Raw genomic sequence first — 24,942 nt, 5'->3', positions numbered from 1 at the left:
GGTATGTTTGTTGGGGGTATTTGTGTAAGAGAGTTTGGTAGCCTCAGAGGGCTGCAACAGAGCTTGCAATCAACACTCTGTTAAACCAAGTCACATATAATGCATAGAATTACAATAATCCTTTTGGAAGCATAGCCACCATTCAGCAGCAATAATTTCAGTAAGACGACAAAACTGATCTGGCTTCAGCCGTGTTAATTTTTCTTAGAAATTCTAGGAACTTAAGACAAAATCATTTCAGGATTGCACATTGTACATCTCAGTCTATAAACCATTGTGACAGCTTCCATAAAAGCAGGGCTCTGTAAGGATTGATTTAGCATGGCAGATTTATAATAGTAATTAATAATCCCAATGTAAACCCCACCTCTTCAACATAGAGGCCTCTATGGGGCCATTTAAAAAGTGAAAGGCTGCAGACTAGCATTCCGATAGCATTCTGAAGCAGAACGGTATTAAACAAATTTAACGTGGTAAGTACTAATGTCATTTTAATGTAACGTCTTTAATCATAGCTTTGAAAGTTAGTCAGGAACTACAAAGGAATGACCCAAATGAACCATTGTGGTTGTGAGACAAACCTCTTGTACAGCTTTTGTTTGTCCGTTTGTGTGTTTGATTGTTATTAAAAGCTAACCTGTAAAACATGAAGTAACTCGAAAACACAATGCAAACTCTGAAAACCGTTTAATGCTAATCGGAGCAGATTATCTCAGCAATATGGGCTCTCATTTGTTTCCATTAGACCGTGGAGAAGCATAAAAGGAATGTCTCGGAAAAGGAAATCTCAGAATTAAGACTGGTGAACTGGTGTGACAGGACTCACTGTGTATGAGCAAGTTATCCCTGCGTTATCCCTCTCTGAACACAGGACACTGAATGTGCGAGGTCAAAGCTCCTGTGTTTTGGCGTGATGGGTTTGTCACTCTGCTTGTGCGACTGTGTGGAACAGCACGCTCGAAGGATGCCTGAGAGACAGCAGTTTGGATCCAAGGTGGGGCCAGACAAGCTACCCTGGCACAGTCATTTTAACAAGGTTCCCATGTTATTTTCTGACAGTTACATTTATAATTTACCTTAAGGTGTTCTTCAATACAAGCAAACATCCTTTGAGATGGATACATGTACTACTAAAATATGCACTCTAAACTCCCTTTCTGATGCTCAGGGTGATAGTATCCAGTCATTGTAATGTCAGCGCTGTGGCTCATAGGCATCATGAGAAGGAAAGTGGATCAAAATCTGAACCCACTGGCAAGCACACAAATACAACAAAAGTAAGGCTTTATTGAGTTACACAGGACCGAATGACAGCTGACATCAATATCATTGAACAATGGCGTTTTTTCTCTGGCTTGCTTCTGTTGGATTTGATGGTATGTAATCTGACAGCTACCCTGACAAAATGCTTTTCACTTATCCTTTAGGATTAAATGAGGATTCAGTGTATATACATGTACATGTGTGCTATTCCAAGTATATATGTGTCCATGCTCCTTCATGTTGTTTTCAGCTTCTGTATATTTTTTAAGTTTACTGAGCAGGTTTCAGAGCCATAAGTGAGCACTGGTAAGATGCACTGATGAAATACTTTTCTCTTCTGGCAAATGGATAGATTTCCTTTCAATGGCATGCCATTTTTTCCAACTGTACTACGTCCTATTTTCACTCTTCTTTTGATAAATTATGTGACATCACTGAAGAACAGATCAAAGATGGGCAAAAGAAGCTATCCAAAAGACAAAAGAATGGATCCCAAGAGATGAAAACAGACATAGAAGATGATGATAAAAGATGGAAAGATGAAATAATCAACTTTGCAGGCATGACATGGAAAAGGAAAGCTATAGATGCAGATTATGTGGAAAACAACTTGGTGAGGCCTTCTTCAGGCAATGGATTAAATGGAGTATCCATTTATATGGTTGGGTTTTTACTGGAGCATTCTGGGAACTTTGCTAAAGGATACATCAGCATTGTCAGGGAATTACAGCTACAGGGTTCATTTATGTTTCATCATTGCTATTTTGAATGCATCTGCATGACATTTTTTTCAGAAACACATTCTCATGTTCCCCAGGTTTTGCAGAGATTAACTCACAGCTGTATTTACAACGATGGCGACAAACAGCAAGAGTTCAGTTGTTTGTATCACAAACTTTACTATGAGCTGTCTATCTGCACCATGCAAGTGGTTGCTGCTGCTACATGTGCAAGCTACAAACAAGTATATCACATGTCCCTCTAGTGGGCATCATAGATATTGTAACCAATACCTTCCAGGAATAAATGTATGTATGTATACATGTGTTTGTTTGTTTGTTTGCTTGTTTATTCTCATTATTGGCTTTTCAAAATGTCCTGAATCACAATCACAATCACAATCATATGATAAAAACACATTCAAGTGTAGTATGGTGTAGTGTGGTGTACTGTGGTAAAAGATGCTGTTAGGTGTAGTGTGGTGTGGTAAAAGACGCGTGTCCCGTGGTGTCCTTTGAATTCCATACCTAGGTTTAGGATTCCATAGCAACCAGCACGGTTTGAATTGGCATTAAACTGCAACAATGCTCCTCCGTACTGCTGTATTGTTAGCTCTTCTATTGTGTTACTGGGACCTTCTCCTATGCCTCCCCTCCTTTTAGCACAGAACATGTATCTGTGTCTGCACTTATTAGCTCATTGTACTAGGATATGTCCTTATTGTTTTTTATGCTGATTTGTATTACTGCATGAAGAGTCGTAGAAATCCAGAGAGAGATATATATTTCCAATCAAAGGTTTTTATTACAAGCAGCTGCAAGGAAGAGGTTCAAGAGGTGATCTGAAGAACAGTCTTAGAGAAGTTACAAACTACAGGCACTTTTATGCAGACTGGACAGGAGAGAAAGATAACAGGACCCACATGTCTGTCCCGTGATGAGTGCAAGTTTGGTTTCTGCCTGAAAACTCGTTAAGAAAACCCATATATGGTTAAAACGGGGAGAATTAAGGCATACGTAATGTTTAATATAAGGGGGGTTTGTATGATGTATCAAGCCCAAATTTCTGGAGAAAACTGGTTCTTATCAGACTCTGTTCCTCTGGGTATCAGGGTTGCACTATGGCACAGTACCGTAGCACAGCAAGGCCGCGAGACAGTGACCTTGTTTACACAGACGCACGTAAAGAAATGCAATTCATCAATGCACTTTTGTAATGCATTAAAATTAGTGAACATTAAGTCACACTGGATAAGGTGTCTGCTAATAATAATAATAATAATAAATTAAATACATAAATAATAGTAATACAATGATTGATTGTAAATGCCTCTGTCCACTCCCTTTGAAGTAATGTTTATCCTCTACTCCATCTCCTGCAAACAAAGAAACAGCAACAAGCACATGAACACAGACCAGGTGAAGTGGTAAAGTAATAAGGTGGTATACTATACAGGCAAAAGATGAGGCTGCCACACTTCTGTCCCCTAAGACACTCCCCTGTTGCCACGCCACACCCATGTCCCCAGGCACGCTGCTGTCCTCTAGTCTGGGACAATTTTCTGAATGACTGATGCACTGACAGATTCACTGACTGTGTTTTGCCTATCCAGCAGTATTAGTATTAGTCTGTGATAAACACTCAGAGTACTGTTCTCTTGTGGGATTATTATTATTACTTTTCATATTATTATTATTATATGTCCAGTGACACTTTTTGCTCCTGTATGATACACTCTAAAAACAAATGTGTAAACTTTAAAACATTCAGTGTTTGTTCAAGGACAACACAATTGTGTGTTAAAATTCAACAAAGCACAACACAAAAATGTGTATGTGTGGGAAAAACACATTATTGTGTTACAAATGCACCTTATTAAATTTGAACAAAACATGTTGTTGTCCTTAAACAACAACTGAATGTGTAATATTTAACACATTTGTTACCGTATAGCACTTTTTGTTATAGTATGACATTCTTTAGCTGTCCTGTCTTTTCCCTTTTGTGTCTCTAATAAAGGGTTTATGATGTAAAAACAGACAAATTAGTCTATATTAGTCAATAATCATATAAATATGTATTTATTATTACAATAATACATATGATTAAAATAAAATTAATATAAAAAAATAATGATGATAATAATAATAATAATGTGTGTTGTGTACTTAATATTCCAAAGTAACCAGTTATTTGTACTGACATCAAACTGAAAACAAAGTAAACGACTGCAAATGCATAATTATTCTTGATTATTATTCTGTAATTACATAATATTCATAGACAGTACCTCTGACCTTCTAGTTATTGTTATGATTATATTGACGATAATAATAATTATCATCATCATAATATTGTTATTATGAGTCTTATTACCATCTTAGTCATTCATGGCAATGGTAGTTACACCACATTTAGCAAATTGTTGATAACTTTCAATCGACGTGTTACAGTGTTGCATCCGCGCAGTCCGCAGCCATGACGCCCAACACACAGCGCTTTTGTTATGAACCTCCGAAAACAAAAAGCCTCGACCTGTTTCTGTCCCCGCCCCTTCGTACGAACTGATTGGCTGACGTCTACTAATGTCCTGTCTTTGATTGGCTCCGCGGAAATCCTGGCAATCGTTCATTGGTCCTCGACGGCGGACGACGCGCTCGCAGCCAATCGCGGAGCACTTCTGCCCCGGGCTGCGCTGCGCGAGAAGCCCCTTGACTGTCGGTTAGGAGACCCCTTCCATGTTGGCTGGCGTCGCCATTTTGTGAGCAGCGTATGTCTGGGGCTATGTGAGAGAAACTTCACACAATAAGAGACACAAATATTTAACTATTTACTTAACGGCTGTTGGTCGCCGAGTCGGGTTAAAGACGCCAGGACGTTAAAGTAGATCTGGTAATATTAAGGCGAAGAGATCGACGTGGTCGTTTGCTTAGTTGAACGGAGGAAGGAAAGGAAAAGAAACAGTCGGAGGTCAACGACGGCCTAAGAGGCGCCGCCGCGGAGACGATTCAAATCACCGAGATCCCTTTCTTTAAGGTAACTTTCTTAAAATCAAAGTACTGTCAGATTGTGGTTATTATTTTCCGCGCAGGCGTGCGTGTTTAGGCGGGTGTTTATTCGTAGTCACAGTGTAGGCACGCGGGGAGGGTGGGGGCTGTTACGTCATTATCGTATTAATCGTCATTTTAAAAAAGTGTGTATTTTCCCCCCTGTATTTATATGCATATTTAATCCCCTGACTCCAGCAGTTCAGGGTTGCTGGCTTTCCCTGTCCGGGGAAAGAGCCCGTTTGATGACGAGTTTAATTTCGCTGCTGGGGGCATTAATAATAGACGGGCCTTGCAGCGTGTGGGAACGGGGGGTGTTGAGATCTATAATAAAGCAAAGTAAAAGCCAGTATATTGGGCGACATGACTAGAGGAACTCTCCCAAAGCCTAGCTAGATGGCAGGTTTAAAGACTGGCTACTGCCTTGTCTGATTGAGACCAAGTATAAAACAACGATTTGGACGAGGTCTGTTTGTGTAGTACTGTAATGCAAGTCAACTTTATCTGCAGTTATTTGCAGTGGCTGCTGGTAATTCAACGATAGGCTGCAGGTCTGGGCTGACTAACTTAGGCCTTCCTGGTGCAAAACGCAGTGTTTGATCGCTTCCCAGTAGATTTAAATGTGGAGTTTTACCCTGGATTGTTTAACCTTTCACCAGCATGAGAGGCTGTATATAGTGTGTAATAAGCACGTCCCCCTGTGAAAGCCCTTTATACGACATGATGTAGTTTGATATTCATGAAGTCCAGCTGCGTGGGGCCACTAATGCACGTGTGGAGTCTTTTGTGTCAACAGGTTACTGGGGAGTTGCCTATTACATTTTAATGGACAAAGCACATCAGATTATGAACAACTGAATACTTTCACTTTTTAAAATTCAGTAAGTGGCATGATTACAAGTTTCAATTTTCCAATTCCTTTTGCAGGGAAATTGTAGTCTCATTTTTTGTGTACATAATGGGTGGAAATGTGTCCATCGCTGGCGTTGACAAGTTTTTGTTCGGTTGAGAACAGATTGATTTAAACGCACCACATGGTAGTTTTTATACTGAATGGTCGTTCTGTGCCCTTTCTGAAAAGAAACCATTTACAATTGTGGTGTGCGAATCGTTTTAGAAATCTTACACTTCACACCAAAAATGAAATGCATCCAAAATGCATAAGTTTGAAGGACCATTCAATATTTCATCACCCATCCAATAGTAATCTTACATCTGTCACTTTAGATGCCATCCTCCATTTTGTTTTTGAACCATTTGTTAGTCAGAATGCACACTTACTGGGGAGAGGGTGGGGGAAGTAAAACCAAAGGCTGCCCTCAACTTCTGAGGTGCTCTGGCAATGTGGTTAGTTGTCAGGAGAAAGTAATCCTGAGGAAAATGGGTTCTGGAGAGTGAACACTCACCCACCTGCTTCTCTTGACAGGTATTCTCCTGCAAGGACATGTAATAAAGTCAGTTAACCAAGGACCAAGGCCAAGAATGACAGTAATGCCAAACTAAGAACAAGACCACAGCTCCCTTTCCCCCTCCCCTCTCCTTTTATTGTGGTATTTGTGTTTGTGCGAGGGTTGTGGCTCGAGAGATCTGGCTTTTAGGACGGGAGGCGGGAGGGGTTCTGCAGATCTGGTTTCAGGGTTTGAGGGAGGGGAGGGGGGGCTTTGGGTTTGTATGGGTAGCTGGTGAAGAATAAAGTTAACGTGAAAAGTAGCTTATCCATTTGCAGTGATGACCTCTCCTGCTTTGTAGTATTCAGATTCAATATTTTTTTTATTTTTAGGATTAGGGTGTGTTCCCCTCCCTGATCCAAGTCATAGACGACAGAAATTGACGGTTGGTTGCATGCGTAATGGAGAAAAGGTGCATTTTTCGACATTTTAATTATGTTGCACGAAGGCCAGCATTGACCGTGCCCTAATGCCATGGCAGGATATCAGCCCCTTTGGGTTTGGCATTTGCCTTGGTATCTAGCAAATGTAACGTTTTTTGAGCTAGGGTCTGTCTTGTCTGTTTTCAGTCCAGGCATCACTGCATTTAGCAAGTTTGAATAAGTTGTAATTTAAATGCCAGCTGTTTAAGGTAGCTCTGTCTGATATGCAATTAGTTCTTAATTGGCACATCCGCAAGTTCCATTTTAAGGTTTGCTCTCTCTTTCTCCTAGGTTGACCAGCAATATGGCAGACGATTTTGATATTGAGGCTATGCTCGAAGCTCCTTACAAGAAGGTGAGTGCATTTTAAGGGGTGTGGTAGGGATTTCTGAAATACGCAGCACGTGAAACTACTGCTCTATTACAGTTTTTTTTTTTTTTTTTTTCTCCCCAACCCTCTTTAATTTATTGATGGAAAATTGACTTTTAATGTTTTTTTTTTTTTTTATTTGCTGATGTGATATGTTGCAGTAGTTTCAATTCAGAATTATGAATAAATGCCCATCTATCTCTTTTTGTAGACTTGCCTAACGATATCTCACCTCTACTCCCATGAATTCACCTTTGATTCCAGTCTGAACTGTCAAACAGTAAGGTAGTAATTGCGCAACGTATCCATGTACTGTGGTCCCCTAGGTAAACAGATCCTCGTCTTTGAACATCCAAGCACCTGTTTGGTAGCAACAAGGTGAATGCAATGGATGACAGAAACACATTTAACCTGAAATCATATTTTTTTTATTTTTTTGTATACTATGGAGACAGTATTCAAATTTACCGGAGACCAGGTATAGTTATACCATGCTGTTTCAGATTCCTGATGAGGAGAGCATGAGCTTTGTAGTGTTGTCACTCCATTCTGTATGCTGTATAACTATACTTCCGTCTTGTCTGTAGAGCTTATTATTGATCCACATTAATGCATGCTTTTGATGAATTTTACTTGTAAATGGAGGTTGGATTGTTTTTATTTTGTGGGAGAAGCGTCTAGGCTTTGTCACTTTATTTCCTTGAGCTAGTGAGACCCATCAGGGTAGATCTGCTGTTCTCCCTATTCTTCGCACGGTTAATGGGGGCAAATGTCATAAAATGTGAATACTGTCTCATCCCTTTTTATTGGTATACTTTTTTTTTTTTTTTTTTTTTATGGCTGTTAAGGTTACTCAGCATTTCAAATCATTTTTGCATGTCTTAACACCAGTTACTATTTACTTTACACATTCAAGTATTCAAAAGCTTTTCAAAGAACCTGTAGCTTTTAAGTGGTAACTTTGTAATTCTCAATCACCTTTGTTTTTTTTAATTTCCATTTCGCACATTTAAAATGTTAACTCTTCCAAACCAAAGGAAGTTTTCCCTTAAAAAAACAAAACAAATAACTAAATGGATTATTTCCATGCAGCTGGTTAGAAAATAGGGAGCTGCAATAGTTTGAACTGGTGGATTTTTATTTTATTTTTTAAAATGAATTTCTTGGGAGTCGACGTTACTAAGCAGTGTGAATCCCTGTTTGCTTCAGGGCGAGATGTGTGACAGAGGTGGCATCGAGCTCTTACAGTCCACGAACGAAAATGGGTGAAGATCACTGGAATGGCATCCATCACAGGAACTCGATTAGTGGCTGGCTGCTAGCATGGCCACTTTGGTCTTAGGCAAAGATAGCCTTGGTACTGATCAGGAGGGGTTGCTGAGCAAATACTCACTAAACTTGGTCTTGTTTTTTTTTGTTTTATAGTATACCGAAATTTACATTTAACCACTTCAGCTAAGATTCTTAATAGACCTTGCATTTTGGATGTATTGTATTAATTGTTGTAATATATATGTTATAGTAGAAATGAGAGAGAGGGGAAACGATAAACCTCAGCAAAGTGGTTAAAAGAGGACCCAACTTTATAAGTTTGTCCGACTCTTAAATATTGTCTATGAATGTTTTAAATGATTGTATTTTATATTTTCTTTTGTTCCCATCCCCCTTTACCTTGACGACTTGAAATGTTACCTCTTCGTCCTCATGATGTTCTTCTATCGACCCTGCTTAGGATGAGAACAAGTCCAGTAATGCGAATGGGCATGAGGAGCGCAGTAAGAAGTGAGTGCGACATCTTAATTCTTCACCTGTCCTTTTGAAGACCTGTACATAGACCTCTAAAACCTCTGAGGTGTAATTTAAGTTCCTGTAGTTTTCAGAGTTTAAATTACTAAATCAAAAAGTAGATTTTTCTGTAATGAGTGTTTTGGGTAGGGGGCGGTGGTAGGATTTTAAATGCAAATTGTAATTGATTTTTAGTTTTTTTTAAATTTCATGTGGTTTCTTCACTTTTTACTTTTTATTTCTCTAAAATCAGGAAAAAGAAGAGCAGGAGCAAAAGTCGCAGCCGGAGTCGCGACAAGAAGCGCAGCAAGAGTAAGGACCGCAAGAAAAGCCGCGACACGAAGAGAAGCCGGAGCCGCGAACGGAAACGCAGCCGCAGCAGGGAACGGCGCCGCTCCCGCTCTCGCAGCCGGGAGCGCAGTGGCCGGTACAGAGCCCGCAGGAGCCCATTGTGAGTCTCCTGGTTCTGCCGTCACAAGAGCTATACTCTTGTCTGTGTCGTCCAGTGTGCTTTACTCCCAAAGGCTTTAACTGAAGAGAATCTGAATAGTCTTGTATTTTTGTCCTTGCATATGGGTTTTCACTGGTTTCTAATAAGGCTTCAAATAAATATTCATGTATGTCTATATAATGTTCACCTGCTGCATGCTTACTTGGGGTGGCGGAGGACAGTTTCTCTTCCATTTCATGAACTTTTGAGTTGCATTTTCATAACCATGCAAATGTATGTATACTAGTTAACACCTTAACTAATTAAGAATTAAAATCTTAATCTTGCTTCTATTTATCCACTTATAATTGTCTGACACTTAATGGCTGGTCTCACAGACCCACGTTAGCACGAGTCTTGGACTTCGGTTCCTGAAGTATTGTGTGAGGTCGGTGGTAATCCAGGCCTGTAAGAGCAGATGTTAATGTTCAGACAGGTGTAGCGTAAGGTTTATTTGAAATTGACATAGACCAGGGTCGGTTGTTGAATGCCACCCTTGGGTAGACTACTATGAAGCCATAGGTACTGAGATGAACCTTGTTTTTAATCGCAGTTCTGGGGCGAAATTTAACGGTGGCTCCAGAGGGAAGATTGGTCCACCACCTGCCATCAAACTAAGGTTTTTATTACACTATTTTCTATGTCATTTGTGTGGGTAATTGCTTGTTCAGTGTATGAAGCCCCCCCCCCCCAAAAAAAAAAACGTATACATGAATGCCGTCAATTTAAACTCACCTTGAATGTTTTTCTTTTAGCCGCAGACGCTCTAGAAGCAGAAGCCCTTTCAAGAAAGACAAGAGTCCAGTAAGGTGAGGGTTAATGAAGGATTGTATGATATATATTCAGCTATTTGCCTCCACTTGCCTTTTGAACGTGAGCCCTCTGTTTTAATCCTTGCCCTTTCTGCTTCCTTTCAGAGAGCCCATTGATAATCTGACACCCGAGGAGAGAGATGCCCGCACTGTGTTTTGCATGCAGCTTGCAGCCAGGATTCGACCGCGTGATTTGGAGGAGTTCTTCTCTGCAGTAGGGAAGGTAAGCTGCTTTGACTATTACTTTTGTATTCAAATTGCAGGCTCTGGATGCTGTACTTCCTGTTTGTAGTTACAAACCTAAAACCTTTTCTCTACGTATTTGCTTCTCAATAGGTGAGAGATGTGAGAATGATCTCGGACAGAAACTCCAGGAGGTCGAAGGGCATTGCCTACATTGAGTTTGTGGAAGCCAACTCTGTACCTCTGGCGATTGGGTTGACCGGGCAGAGGCTTCTGGGAGTGCCAATCATTGTACAGGCTTCACAGGTGAGTGTTGTTCAGCTTTATTTGTATTTTTTATCCTCCCCCAAGAGATCATAAAGATTTGCATCCCACATCAATCAGAAATCTTCATTTTGTAACATCATTTGTGCCACGAATGTTGATTTTGCTACCTAAGGTTTCACATGAATAGTGACAGGATTATATATAATGTATGTTAATATAAATTGCTATATCCGGCAGAAATAACTTTCTGTACATATTCTGTGCAGGCTGAGAAGAACAGGGCTGCTGCGATGGCCAACAACTTGCAAAAGGGTAATGCTGGCCCAATGAGGCTGTATGTTGGGTCTTTGCACTTCAATATCACAGAAGACATGTTGCGGGGAATCTTCGAGCCTTTCGGAAGGGTAGGGAATGGTTATTGATTTTAGTATTTTCTTGATACTCTTTTGTCTTGTTACCATGTTCAAGTGGTTTTCCTTCATTCTCTGTGTATATTTGTTTCTCACCTGTTCTTTAATCTGGCCTGTCATTTTCACCCCTAGATTGAAAGCATTCAGCTCATGATGGACAGTGAAACTGGTCGCTCCAAAGGGTACGGCTTCATCACGGTAAGATTGAATTGCCACCCTCTAATTTCTCTAATTGGCATTTCTGCTCCAATAAATGCTTTGAACTAAAACTTTTCTTCTCCTCAACTGTCTATAGTTTTCAGATGCAGAATGCGCTAAAAAAGCTCTGGAGCAGCTGAATGGCTTCGAGTTGGCCGGCAGACCTATGAAAGTTGGTCATGTGACCGAGCGCACTGATGCGTCCACGGCCAGTTCATTCCTGGACAGTGACGAGCTGGAAAGGACGGGGATTGACCTGGGAACTACTGGCCGGTTACAGCTGATGGCCAGACTTGCTGAAGGTAATTGAAAGTCATTTTCTGGACTAAAGAGCGTGTATCATTGAAGGAAGCGTCGGCACAGCACTCTGAAGTTTTCCAAGCTGACCGGAAGGCTTAAATCTTGTAGAAAATGATAGAAGCTGCTAAACATTTGCTGACATGAACAATGCTTGGCAAGCTGAATGTTGTACATGTTTAAGTAGCATCTTCCTGCTGATTGCCTCAGATGAGTGTGTGTGCGTGCGCATGTGAAGTATGAATTGTAATATGGCTGTCGTTGTTCCAGGTACAGGTCTGCAGATCCCTCCGGCAGCACAGCAGGCCCTGCAGATGAGTGGCTCAATCCCGTTCGGCGCGATGGCAGCAGTGACTGGTGAGAGCCTCCCCTCCCCCTCTGGGCTCAGAATTGAGCTCCCTGCAGCGAGGCTTACATACAGGAACTAGGCCTTGGTGGCGCACATTCAATGGGAAACCGTTTCTCTCAACATGCATGTCTACATGCATAGCACAGAGTGGGTGTCCTTGTCAACAGGTGCACATCCAGAACAGCAGTGCCGTTCCACAGACCAGACCAGGCATTCATTTAGTAAACGTTTAACCTGTCATACAAGCCCTAGAGTTTGAGAAAGATGTGTTCAGTTTAGGGATATGTTAATCGTGGTGAGTGTCCACTGTGGGTTTAAACGCAGCTTTCTTCTGTCCCTGAAGCACAAGGAGGCAGCACAGTTTAGTAACTTTTAGTAAAGAACTCTTTTTTTTGTTTTAATCTATAGATTTACAAGCAAGGCTGACCCAAGCCCCTGAAGGTGAGTTTTTCATATCTACAACTCGGCAGGACCTTCCCGGTCATCTTTTGACTGTATTGGTTTCATTTTGAGAGTCTGCGTGATTGACCTATTCATACCCCAAGACTCTCAAATGGAAGCACGTGACAATGTCCAGTGTTTAAAGTGTGGATTAGTATTGCCATTGGGTTTAAATGGCAGATCATCTTCAGGGCAGTTAGTGTTTTGAAAACCTTCCACTTTCCATTTCTCAATGTCTTTCCTTAACCTTTATGAAATGGCTTAGCTTCTACTTATTGCAGAACTGACAATCGTGAAGTGCTTGTTAAAAAAAATGTTGTTTATTTGTCCTTGTAGCTGCTGCTAATCCTGCCTTGAATCTGAACCTGAGCACGGCCTTGAATTTACCAACGCAACCACTGGCAACCCATTGCTTTCAGCTGTCCAATATGTTCAACCCTCAATCGTGAGTAATGTAACCACCTTACTGTTTGATTAAGGGGGGTAGATGTTCTGATGTGCCACGTTTAAAAGTGTGCTTGTGTGAGTTACTCTTCTAATCGTAGTTTTGAGTGGAACTGTTCCCCTTCAGCAGAAAATACATGGTGGGAATATACATATCTTTTTTTTCAGTGAAGATGATCCTGGCTGGGATGTAGAAATCCAAGATGATGTCATAGAAGAGTGCAACAAACATGGAGGAGTTGTCCACATCTACGTAGACAAAAATTCACCTCAAGTAAGACCTGGGCAGAAACATTCGAAACGTTGATTTGCTGCTCCTTGTGCGTTTGTGAAATTACAAACTCTTCTCTCTCTCCCTCAGGGCAACGTGTATGTGAAGTGTCCAACTATCCCTGCGGCGATGGCTGCTGTGAACGCATTGCACGGAAGATGGTTTGCAGGTAAATATCCCAGGGCCCGTTTAGCCTGTGTAAATGATTCACGCGTGCACCTGTTTGAGGACTGTTGTGTATGCTTTTCATGTCTTTGCAAGTTAATGCCATGTTAACGTGCGTCTCCCCTCTGCCCACAGGTAAAATGATCACTGCAGCGTATGTTCCTCTCCCAACGTACCACAACCTTTTCCCGGACTCTGTAATGGCTACTCAGCTCTTGATGCCTTCCCGTCGATGATTCGTCCAAAACCGTTGCTTTAGTCGAGTGCCCCTTGGTTGGACCGTACATAACTGAAAGCATTTTCTTTCTTTGGCTCCCCTTTTTCTGTGCAATTTGGAAAGGCACTGATCTGCGATTTGATCGGGTTTCAACTGGACTTGAGTAGCAAATTGCTTCACAGAGGTTTATTTTTATTTCTTTTTTTTTTATTTTCTTTTCAAAAGGAGAATCTAAGCCTCACTCTCATGAGACCTGTAATATTGTGAAATAAGTTTTATTTTCTTATGTGACATTTGCAACGATAGTATGAAATTTTTGATTAAAACGCAAAAACAAAATGGGGCTAATCTGAGTAACTGAATACCGCAATCCTGAGTTATTTGGTCGAATATTGTGCAAGAATGTCAGACATACTGAAGGGACTGCAGTTTCATGTACAGCTTGCCTAATGTTGGTCTCGTCTGTTGGCCATTTTATCATATCTCTTGTAAATGTTTTGTTGTACATACAGTAGTCTCGTGCTTCATAGGTTTTTGGACAGGCGGGTATGTTGCATTTCTTTACTGGTAGCGTGTACAGTTGAAAGCGTAAGATTTTTATACCTGTAAACATCAAAAAAAAGAAACAATCTTACGAAAGCTGTTTTAGTTTAGTTTTGTTTCTTTTCCAGGAGAGGGGAGGGGAAAAAAAGTGCAATGATACTTGTCTGTCTGCATATTGTGTTCTTTAATGTTTTAAGCTCTATGAGCTCTGGAGACAAAATGACAGATAATTCATTTGTGTTAATTTGAAGAGACCACCTGGTATTTCTATTAAGTAACTGTTTTTTGTAATCAAGATTTGATTTTGTAAAGAATTCTTGATTAAAGTTCCTTTCAAATAAAGTGGCTGTGGTGGTCAGTCTAGTAACTTAATGCTTTTTCTTCCCTTTCTTAAGTGGTTTCATTGTATGTGTCAAACATTTTCTTCAGGTGCTTTCATTACTTTGTTTTAGAGGTCTTTCAGGGGATACATAAGCAATGTCATGGTTATTTTAAGGGTTCATAGCTGAGTAGACTGTTTTACTAATCAGATTGATGAATGCAGAATTCTCCTGGGATCTGTCAAGTTTCCCCAAGAGTTGAAAGGCACCAATTGTCTTGCCAGGGTGTCCTGTAGTGCATCACCGTTAGTTTTTGGTCAGAATAACTTTTCACATTAATTTTGCACACTCTTAGAAACTCAGCATTTTAATCTTGAGAGCACCGGGACTGTGGCAATGCTTGAGGTGATGCAGGTATGAAGTGAATTAACTTCCATTGGCATTTACACTTCTGGACACCAGTGGTAGAGTCTGGAGTAATGGGATTTACTTTGAAATAATAGAGAATATAAAATAGATTTTCCTGTTATTTTGAGACCAGTAACATTAAAGCCATTAATCCAGAATTTACTTCCTAATCTTTATAAATTCACTGAACACTACAAGATTGATTTCTGCTGCTGCCATGCAGTTTATTAGGTAAGAGTGCATGTTATTCTTGCATTAAAGCAGGGATGGCTAACCCTGTTCCTGGATGGCTGCAATCCTGCAAGTTTTCCAGGTATTTAAATTGACAATCTTTGGATACCTTGAACATAGGGACATTTTGCCTAATTTGTTCAATTAAGCAGTTAATGATCTGGATAAAACAAAAACCTGCTGACCTGTGGATCTCCAGGACCAGGGATTGCCACCCCTGCATTAAAGCATGAGCTGGAGCAGTGGTCCGACCAGGTTTAAAGCACACCTCTTAAACACCGTGGACAACTGCAAAGGGTTTCACTGTCCTTCACACTGGTAAGGAGAAACAGTCAGACAGTTTAATTAATCATGTAAGCTGGATCTTGTCCATTTTTAATGTTTTTTTTAGGTATTCACAGACAAAATGTCTTCAATTGGTGATAAGGTATTCAGTGCCTTGCTTAGTAATGTGTCTGAATGACGGGAGTGTTTAGCTGGATCACAGTGACTGTAATGTCATCCCTGTACATCCTGGACAGATCTGGGGGTAAGCTAAGCATCTTGGCCAGCCGCCTGCGGTCCACCATGCCGAACCCGTCGCCTCCTAGACAGTGTCTGATTAAGTGTGTGGCCATGTTGTGGTCCTCGAATGCAGACGAAGCCCGGGCTTTTCTCTCCACCAGCAAGCTGTGCATCTGGCCCAGGGTGAAGGACAGGCCTGATATGGGCTTCTGCCAGTGCAGGCCGGTCAAGTGCTCTCCTATGACCTGGATGACGTTCTGCCTGTGCATCTGGTCCCACAGCCCGTCCGTGGCCAGGATCAGGAACTTGTCCTGAGGCCGCAGCCTGTGGTGGGTGACCTCGGGCTCGGCGATGAGGTAGGGTGGGGTGTGGTAGTTGGCCGGGAGCATCTTGGCATATTCGTTCCCGGCCAGCAGCTCGGGCCGGGTCTCCAGCACCCTGCTCAGGAGCTCGCTGCTCCATTTGAACTTGATATCCCCGAATGCCCTGAAGGGCATGAGGAGGCCCAGCAGCCGGTCATGCTTGACCACAGTCTTCTCCTCCAAGGCCGGGTGTTCCGACCGGACCCTCCAGAGCTCCTCTGGGTTCTGCGCGTTGTGGTCGTTGCTGATGGTCAGGGCAGTCCAGGAGCCATCGTCATTTTGCACTCCCAGCACGGCCCTGCTGTCCCCAACGTTGGCCACGTGCAGGTCGACTCCGTCCAGGTGTGCGATGCAAGCGGTGCACCCCGATATGGCCACGCGCAGTGGTGTGCAGTGTGAGAAGGGGTCCCCTTCGTCCACCTGCGCCTCCAGGGAGATGTCGTTGTCCAGTCGCTTGAAGGCGTCCACCAGAGCAGTTGGGATGTCCCGGCTGTCCTCGCCATCGTCCAGGTCGATCCGCTCCTGCCAGTAGGTGCGCAGGCTGTTGAAGTACAGCTTGCCGGAGTCAGTGCTGACATAGTCATTAGGGTGCTTGTGCCACTGCAGCACAGGGAACAGGGGCCGCTCGTTCTCCACCGCCTCCTCGATGTCAATCAGCGTCTTCAGCGGCAGCAGTGCCACGGCGATGTAGTAGAAGAGCCGCTCGCTCACGGCCTGCGCGCACGCAGAGCCAGCGTGCCCGTCGAACACCCCGAACAGCATGCCCTTAGTCTGCAGGCATGTGGCCGCACTGCGCCGGTCCTCGCTGGGCACATTGGAGGCCAAGAGGTTGCTGTCAAACCCCAGCACCGAGCTGGCATTCCTCCCCTCATATTCATGGAATTTGTAGCTGTATTCATTGGCTTTCAACGTATGGTTCACCTGGGAAATGGACATCTGGCTGGTCTGCGCCTTGGCTCTGTACCTCCTCTGCGGTGCCGCTGTGAACTGGTAACTTGCGCCTGAGGGAACCACTGGGGGCCACAGACCCACATCGCTCACACTGCGCACCAGTCTGGGCAAATGGCTTAGAGTCCCCGCTCTCAGCCTGCGCATCACCCCCCGCTGGCCTTTTTCAAGATGGGTGGCAAAGTGGCTCAAAAAATGTACAGCAAACATCCTTGAAGACTTTTGGTTGATGGTGCTTTCCCTTTCAGTTAAATTTCTTTGACCTGCATGGAAATAAATCGCATGTTAAATCAATCATTGAAACAAAAAGTCTCCTTTGGTTAGGGACTTTATTAGAAATAGCACAATGTAGTTTGCATAGTTTTATGTTGAAAGGAACAACATCAGTTTAATTGAAGCAGTAAACAACCTTTTGCAATATCATTGTCACTACACATTTTTTTCTGTATTGAATATAAGACAATCGTATACCAGGGTGCAAACAATGGGTTAATTCACTGACGGTTGGAATCTCTGGTTTTCTTGCTGATAAAAGTTTACATCACATATAGAAAGATTACTTACAACACAGCCTCTATAACAGGCAATTAAAAACTATAATAACAAATAAGTAGCTGAAGTGCTACATGGTCTGAGAGTAGAAATACAATTTAATTAGATCATATATAACGTTAAGCTCTGAGACGCTTCGAGCGCAGCCGCCTGGATCAGCGAGGGAGTGGCTACACTGCGGTATGAAAATACATCTGAGATCAAATTAGTCAATATTATAAGGTACATGTTTCTTGTAAGTAACAATATCCTGATCCCCATCATCCATAATATATGTTAGTTACTTGTTAATGTTATTGTTTAAAGAGGAAAACAGACGGTTCCTCTCATTAACGGAATCCTGTACGTGAGCTGCTTGTTGCGTGTGGGATGGAAACATTATTACAACATCGGCAGCCGGAGGATGCACGGATTCCCTGCATTGCATCACTTGAGCCTCTTCTAATTATGTGTGTATTTTCCACAGACGGACTTACCCCCACACCGCGATGCTGGAGTTATTTAACCAAGCCTCTGCTGAAAAAAACTCCCTCCATCTTCCCTTCTTCCTTGTTGTGGCGAATACGTCTCCGACACAGTTACGCTCACTGTATCTCCCCATTAGTTACATTTTAACCAGCTGCTTCCTTCTTTCCCAATGATGTGAACCAAGGACAGACTTTAGTGCCAGGAGCTTGCAGCGTCTCCTTGACTTTAATTATATTAAAACAAGCTGTACTGTTTGCATAATGTTTATTATAATTACTATTATTATTATTATTATTATTGTGGTTGTTGTTAATAATAATAATAATAATAGGTTAAAAACTGTAAAAAGTTACATGGTACAAAACTCATATATTGCAGGATTTAGTGGTCAGTGTAATATATTACATCATGCACATAAAACAGATTTACACACATGAATACAATACAAAATTAAATCCACACAATCCAGTGACGCACAATGTATCACACAAGCAATGCAGAATTCAGAACACACACAAATAGATGGAGGAAATGCATATGTACGTTTAATTGTGTTGGAAGTGGGGTTTTTGTTCGTTTGTTTGTTTGTCTTTAGCAAATTCAGAAATAAAATCAAATAAACTGATGAAAGAGTATTGCAATAACGCAGACGAGAGAGGCGATAGACACGCATCCTCACGCCCCTGTCCACGTCATGAAGGAGAGCGCGGGTGTCGGGATGGGTCATACAACATCCGGTGCAAAGGTCAGGGTCACGAAGTTCTTCCGGGTCGGGTCCCCTTGCATAAGCCTTCCGATGAGAGTGTGCGCTTGTTGTTTTTTATTCCTACTTCCATGCTGCATGCTTGTGACGCTGTGATATAAAACCCACTTGTAGTGTGACAGGCTGTCAATCGGAAAACTATCACCGACAACTACTGCTGTCGAACCAGGCTTAAGCGCATTACCTGGCCGTTTTTTATTGTGTTTTATGTTTTTAAGTACAAGTTGACAGAAAACTGCTTTTGCGATCCACAATGTTGAGCAGAACCGCGCTGAAGAATGTTTTGGGGGTCAGGGGCGGATTTGCGACTCACAGGTGGAAATACGCCGAAATTGCCAGCAATGCCAAACACCGGGAGAAGGGTACGCAATGTCTTTTTATTTTGTGTGTTTATGACGCTGAAAACAATACATGCATACAAACCAGTGTTTTCCTGTTGCTGTAAGCGGTTTACATAATGTGCCCTAGCCCAGCACCGAGAATCGTGTTTCACTGTCTGTGTGACGCTGTTCTTGTACTTGTTTTCCTGGTTTAGAGATCATCCAAAGCAGGCTGTTGGAGAAAGATGAGCTCCGGCCTCTCTACATGGACTTTCAAGCCACAACCCCGATGGTATGTCGGTCCAACAAAACGCTAAGGACGTTCCCATCCTGTCGCATTGTTACATAACGCAGGATAAATAACTGAAAGTTGCCTGCAAGGCCACTTCCCAGAATTGCTGTCCCAATCCGCTATGGGAATTAGGCCAGTGGCAGTGCAGTTAAAGCCCGCATTGTACTTTTAGATCAATCTCTTTAGCTCGCTCTGTTGCATCGTTGTTTTGTAACGGTTTAATTACCTCTTTGGTTACTGGGGTCATGGTTAATGCTTTTTTGTTTTTATCTTAAAGAGCAGATACTTTTGTTTTCCTTCCAAATAACAGTAACTTTGGAACCACTATCATTCTCTTCTCTCTGACTTATTGTCAAGAATTGTGGACAGTGAACTACTTGCTCTCTTATAGTACATATTGTGTGCTGAATTTTGTGGCATGAACTGACTGTTTTTGTTTTCCTTCAGGATCCCCGAGTTCTAGATGCTATGTTGCCCTATCAGGTGAATTACTATGGCAACCCTCATTCTAGAACACACGCCTATGGCTGGGAGAGCGAAAGGGCCATGGAGACCGCAAGAAAAGTAAGCGTTATTTACCTTGTTTTGTGTCTACTGTGCATACGTTTAATTCATGTATATGAACTGCATTTTATCTGATACTACATTACATTATTTGTCATTTAGCTGATGCTCTTATCCAGGGTGACTTACATTTGTACCCATTTATACAGCTGGGCATTTTACTGGAGCAATCTAAGTGAAGTACCTTGCTCAAGGGTACAACAGCACTGCCCACCCAGGATTTGAACCCTTCCAATTACAAGTCCAGAGCCCTAACCACTACTCCACAGTGCTGCCTAAACTAAAAGGGAGTTTGGTTGAAGAAAGTCTGCCACTTAAGGAGCCACACACTCATTGCAGTCAGATGATGTCAATTCGATTAAATGTACTGTCAACAAATAACCGGCAATCATCCTTTCGTCAGGGAATTTAGACTTGATGTATTTTGTTTTGTTAAGCTGCAGAGAAGAAGAGAGAGTGTGTTGTTGCTATGATCTTGCTGTGATTCGTTCCTCTCATCTCATCTGCAGCAAGTGGCAGATCTGATTGGAGCCGACCCCAGAGAGATCATCTTCACCAGCGGCGCCACCGAGTCCAACAACATGTCAATTAAGGTGAGTGTGCTCTTAAAAAAAAAAAAAAAAAAACACAAATGGAGGTGAGAGGTGGAGCCAGCCTGAGTGTACATGCATGTTACAAGGTCTGTGTGGGACCTGTAGGATATTTGCACTGCTTTCTAACCTGGAAATCATTTAACAATCCACCACATTGAGTTGTGGAGCCCTAGAAGTTAAGGGTTGCGTGTTGTTGTTTTTTTGACTGAGAGTAATGAGACCTGGTGGCTGTGTATGTGCCTCTCCAGGGCACCGGCCGGTTCTACAAGGCCAAGAAGAAGCACATCATCACCACGCAGACGGAGCACAAGTGCGTGCTGGACTCCTGCCGTGCGCTGGAGGCCGAGGGCTTCGAGATCACCTACCTGCCGGTCAAAACCAACGGCCTGATTGATTTGCAGGTCGGTGGCCACTGGGGCAACTGGGGCAACTGGGATTGTAGTACCCTAATTACTGCTGTACACACTCACACCTTCCTGTTATCTTATCCAGTCTGTGTTGTGTTTGATAGCAACTGGAGGAAACCATCAGGCCGGACACGAGCCTGGTGTCGGTCATGACTGTGAACAATGAGATCGGAGTGAGACAACCAGTCCAAGACATAGGTAAGAATGTAATGGTGCCGGTGTCGTAATCATCTGGGGTAACTCTAGTGAGTTTTTTTGGTGGGGGTGTTTGATTCTTTATAGCTATAGTTTATATTGACTAAGGAAACAAAAAACTAAACAAAAAAACCTCTCTTCCAGGTCACATCTGTCACTCCCACAAAGTGTTCTTCCACACCGACGCTGCTCAGGCCGTGGGGAAAATCCCGGTGAACGTCAATGAATGGAAGGTGGATCTGATGTCGATCAGCGGGCACAAGATCTACGGTCCCAAAGGTGTGGTGTTCTCGCAGAGCAGGGCTTCTGAATGTGGTGCCTGTGTATTATACTCATTTTCCATATCGTACTGCTGCACAAAATCATAATCTGTTGTCATATACCTCTCCTAGGCTTTTTTTTTTTTCTGCATGAGGTTTGAGAACAGCTGTATTTATGGATGGGCTGAAGCAGAAAGTAATGAGTCATGTGTGTCATGTTGCGATGCGTGCTCTCGCAGGTGTGGGAGCACTGTACGTGCGCCGGCGCCCCCGGGTGCGACTGGAGCCCCTGCAGAGCGGCGGTGGGCAGGAGAGGGGTCTGCGCTCCGGCACGGTGCCCACTCCTCTTGCCGTGGGCCTGGGAGCTGCCTGCGAGATCGCACAGCAGGAGATACAGGTACAACGCCCACGAGACTTTTTAAATGTATTTTTAGCCAATGGGTTGTTTAATTAGTTCTTAGACATGCACACAAACTCCTCTCAACGTCTCTCTCTCTCAGTACGACCACGATCGGGTGTCTATGCTGTCAAACCGGCTGATTCAGAAGATCATGTCCGAGATCCCAGATGTGATAATGAATGGAGACCCTCATCACAGATACCCAGGTGATCCTTGAGTATTTTGTAGATAAAGATGATGATAATTGCTTTTTATTATTAGTAGTAGTATTTCTGTCTCGTAAAATCTTCACATTTCACAAACATCTGACTGTGTGTTGCTGGTTGATGCTGTGTTTTCTTATCGTCTTGTCTTGTGTGTGTCTCTGCAGGCTGCATCAATCTGTCCTTCGCCTACGTGGAGGGGGAGAGTCTGCTGATGGCCCTGAAGGATGTTGCCCTTTCCTCGGGCAGGTAAGAGCCCGGCTGGCTGTCCAGGGTGAGGTGGGGAGTCACTCTGTTTTTGGGCATGCGTCGCAATACTCTGCAATACGTTGTCACTAACGCTGGAGGAGTGTCGTGCTCATCGATGTTGTGGTTCTGGTGTTTGCAGCGCTTGCACGTCTGCCTCCCTGGAGCCCTCCTATGTTCTACGAGCGATCGGGACGGACGAAGACCTGGCTCACTCTTCTATAAGGTGGGTGTGGAATTTGCGGTCTACAGCTTCCAACTCGTCCTGTTCCTTAAGTTTGGCTGTGCCAGTGGAAGGCTGGTTATTCCTTTTTAAATTTTTATGAAGTTTATGAAAAGCTGATTGTTAATTCACCACTTTGCTACGCAGGTTTGGCATCGGGCGCTTCACCACAGAGGACGAGGTGGATTACACCGCAGAGAAGTGTGTCCAGCAGGTGAAGAGACTGAGAGAGATGAGGTGGGTCCTCGAGAATCGTTAACACTAACATGTGGGTCAGCTGTCAAAGCTGTCATAGTAAAATGTATGGAAGCGATTTTTTTTCTGTTCTTAAACTATTTTTTTGATGTTGCATCTAGACTTCATTTGAAAATGGGGTGGGGGGCTAGAACATTTGCACAATGGGAAAATCATTTTTTTGTTTGTCTTTGTTTGACTCTCTGGTTTTTAGTCCTTTCTTTATTGATTGATTGATTGCAGTCATAAGTTGGAGCAAATTCCAAATCAACTGTGCATTTCTGGTCTGAATCAGTTGCTTATTAAAATTATATAAGCTGCAGGATACCCTCCCCAGAGGAGTGGAAATGTCCAGCCCTGGCGCAGCACCAAACCTTTAATCCAGATCACAGCTGGACAATGAAGCTTTTCTTGGTCTTTTGCAGCCCGTTGTGGGAAATGGTGCAAGAAGGCATCGACCTGAAGAGCATTAAATGGACTCAGCATTAGGAGCTCGTTCTTAAAGGACACCCAGCACCCCAGACCCCACCCCTGGTCCCGGGCAGCCCCAGACCTTCGGCTTCCAAGGAATTCTGCATCCGGTTCTCAGAGATCACACTGACGCTCTCTGATTCGGGACACAGTGGTTCGGCTGAGGGATGGAGGGGGGAGAACCAGAAGGTCGTGTCGCTGTCCAGGACCAGAGATGGGTCCCTAGAGCGAGAACAACACTGTGCATACCTGTCTGTCAGCAGTTTCCCTAACGCACCGTTCCTTTGAACCTTTTCTTCTCTCCTGTGTTCTAGTTTATATTGGTGTTGGTGGTTTTCCAGAAGTATTTAATAGATGTTAGTTTGTTAACATCTTTTCAAGCACGCACAACTATATGGAAAACTTAGTTTGTACAGTCCTGTTGGGGATTAAGATCTATATTTATAAAGGCTGAGGATTTGTCTTTCTATTTACTAGCATTTAAGCTCCGTCTGGACGAGTAGGGGCTGGGGGCGAGATCATCCGCACACTGCTTATTGTATGCAGAGATTCATCCCTTTTGATTTAAAACTGTGAAACAAATGTATGGGGTAACGGCATAATGCCCTACAATTACATTCCAGTCTGCTTCAGAACGAGTTACAGTGAGATGACTGAAATCCTTCATTTAAAGTTGTTTAAAGTGGAGATACGCACATGATCTGTTTAAACCGAGCTTTTGGGAGTGGCATGTTTTAGAGAGACACTTTTGAGTATGCATTTAACCCTTCTCCAATAACACAAATAGAGTTTAACTTTATTATAATCTTCTGTGTGAACAGTTTTGTGATGATCACTATTTTTGGAGAATAGGCAATGCATTGTGAAAGACTGACTGATCTTAAAAGCTTCAGTGATAGCTGTCCTTCTTTGCTTTGTAATACTCTTATTCAGAGGTCCTTAGTGTAGGTGTCTGCAGCTTATGGCTCTCTGTGTTTTGTGTTCATTGTTTTTCTGATGACCTCAAGATGTTAAATTTAAGCGTGTTTGGTGGGATTTACTTTTTGGTGCATCCAGATGTAGAATATGATCACGTTAATCTAATTCCCCTGTGTTACTATAGCTTGGGCTTCTCAAATACAAGTCCTCCAGGTCTTTTGGTTGTCTGTTCCACTGTCACTGACAAATATAGCCAATTATTACTTCTACAAGATGGATTTGTCATCACTTTTTAAACTTTTTTTTTATTGTTATTATGCATCGTTCCATGAAATCATTAACTGAGAAAGACATTGAATGTGTGCCAGTCAGGTGCAAACATTGCACAGCTCAGGTAGAAAAAAAATAGTGACAAAACACTCTAAAGCAAATTTGGGTTGCTTATGTGAGAAAACAAACTGTTTTTAAAATTCAGTCTGGAACCAAATTGATAGGCAGAGATATTCACCATGGTCTGCTCACGTAGATGCCTAATATGAGAGCCAATAACTGATGGAGGTCATCGGCTGTTTTGTATTGAATGAAAATCTGAAGACCTAGTGAAGCCAAATGACCAGGAGTGAAGATTGCTGTTATTGCACATCTTAAAGGATGTGCTTGTATTTATTATAAACTTGTGAATTTAAAATGTATACCTGTTTACAGTGGAAGAGTGGAACATATTCCTTACCAGCTGTTTGTCAGACCTGGCCTGTGATGTTACAATGTGTTGAGGTCATGTGACTTTTTCTTCTTTGCCAGTTTGGAATAATTAACTCTTTACTGTTGTTCACTGCATCTGCCTGAATAAAACTATTAAAAATGTCTTTGGGTGTACTTTTTTCTGTTACAAATCTTTTTAAATCTACTTTCACATTG

At 42.5% G+C, this 24,942-nt stretch overlaps 3 protein-coding genes across 6 annotated transcripts; 2 read left to right on the top strand and 1 right to left on the bottom strand.

The window, feature by feature from the left end:
- The first annotated feature begins 4,717 nt into the window (after positions 1-4,717).
- Positions 4,718-14,484, top strand: rbm39a (RNA binding motif protein 39a). 4 transcript variants are annotated; one of them, XM_066702169.1, is made up of 19 exons: positions 4,719-5,019; positions 5,827-5,911; positions 6,457-6,518; positions 7,192-7,255; positions 9,003-9,052; positions 9,309-9,506; positions 10,099-10,164; positions 10,301-10,354; positions 10,463-10,580; positions 10,694-10,846; positions 11,074-11,211; positions 11,350-11,415; positions 11,513-11,717; positions 11,983-12,069; positions 12,470-12,502; positions 12,839-12,947; positions 13,115-13,220; positions 13,308-13,386; positions 13,518-14,484. In XM_066702169.1, the coding sequence occupies exons 4-19, from the start codon at positions 7,205-7,207 to the stop codon at positions 13,616-13,618; spliced, it is 1,614 nt and encodes a 537-aa protein (XP_066558266.1). In that variant the 5' UTR covers positions 4,719-5,019; positions 5,827-5,911; positions 6,457-6,518; positions 7,192-7,204; the 3' UTR covers positions 13,619-14,484. The 4 variants fall into 4 exon arrangements, with proteins under 4 accessions (XP_066558264.1, XP_066558266.1, XP_066558267.1 ...); XM_066702167.1 differs by lacking the exons at positions 5,827-5,911; positions 6,457-6,518 and adding an exon at positions 6,811-6,890 and having other exon boundaries at positions 4,718-5,019; XM_066702170.1 differs by lacking the exon at positions 6,457-6,518.
- A 957-nt stretch (positions 14,485-15,441) lies between these two features.
- On the bottom strand, positions 15,442-18,169 carry LOC136748442 (pyruvate dehydrogenase [acetyl-transferring]-phosphatase 1, mitochondrial). Its single transcript, XM_066702171.1, has 2 exons — positions 17,944-18,169; positions 15,442-17,178 (listed from the first exon to the last, which is right to left on the bottom strand). The coding sequence occupies exon 2, from the start codon at positions 17,123-17,125 to the stop codon at positions 15,545-15,547; it is 1,581 nt and encodes a 526-aa protein (XP_066558268.1). The 5' UTR covers positions 17,126-17,178; positions 17,944-18,169; the 3' UTR covers positions 15,442-15,544.
- A 574-nt stretch (positions 18,170-18,743) lies between these two features.
- Positions 18,744-24,890, top strand: nfs1 (NFS1 cysteine desulfurase). The gene is made up of 13 exons (XM_066702165.1): positions 18,744-19,060; positions 19,234-19,310; positions 19,758-19,874; positions 20,384-20,467; positions 20,716-20,868; positions 20,979-21,072; positions 21,214-21,348; positions 21,569-21,726; positions 21,830-21,935; positions 22,100-22,181; positions 22,321-22,404; positions 22,549-22,638; positions 23,061-24,890. Exons 1-13 carry the CDS (start codon positions 18,952-18,954, stop codon positions 23,122-23,124), a joined length of 1,353 nt encoding a protein of 450 aa, XP_066558262.1. The 5' UTR covers positions 18,744-18,951; the 3' UTR covers positions 23,125-24,890.
- Positions 24,891-24,942: the final 52 nt, after the last annotated feature.

This window comes from Amia ocellicauda, chromosome 4 (assembly GCF_036373705.1).
Source record: "Amia ocellicauda isolate fAmiCal2 chromosome 4, fAmiCal2.hap1, whole genome shotgun sequence".
Lineage (NCBI taxonomy): Eukaryota > Metazoa > Chordata > Actinopteri > Amiiformes > Amiidae > Amia > Amia ocellicauda.
This window is presented reverse-complemented; position numbering and strand designations above follow the sequence as displayed.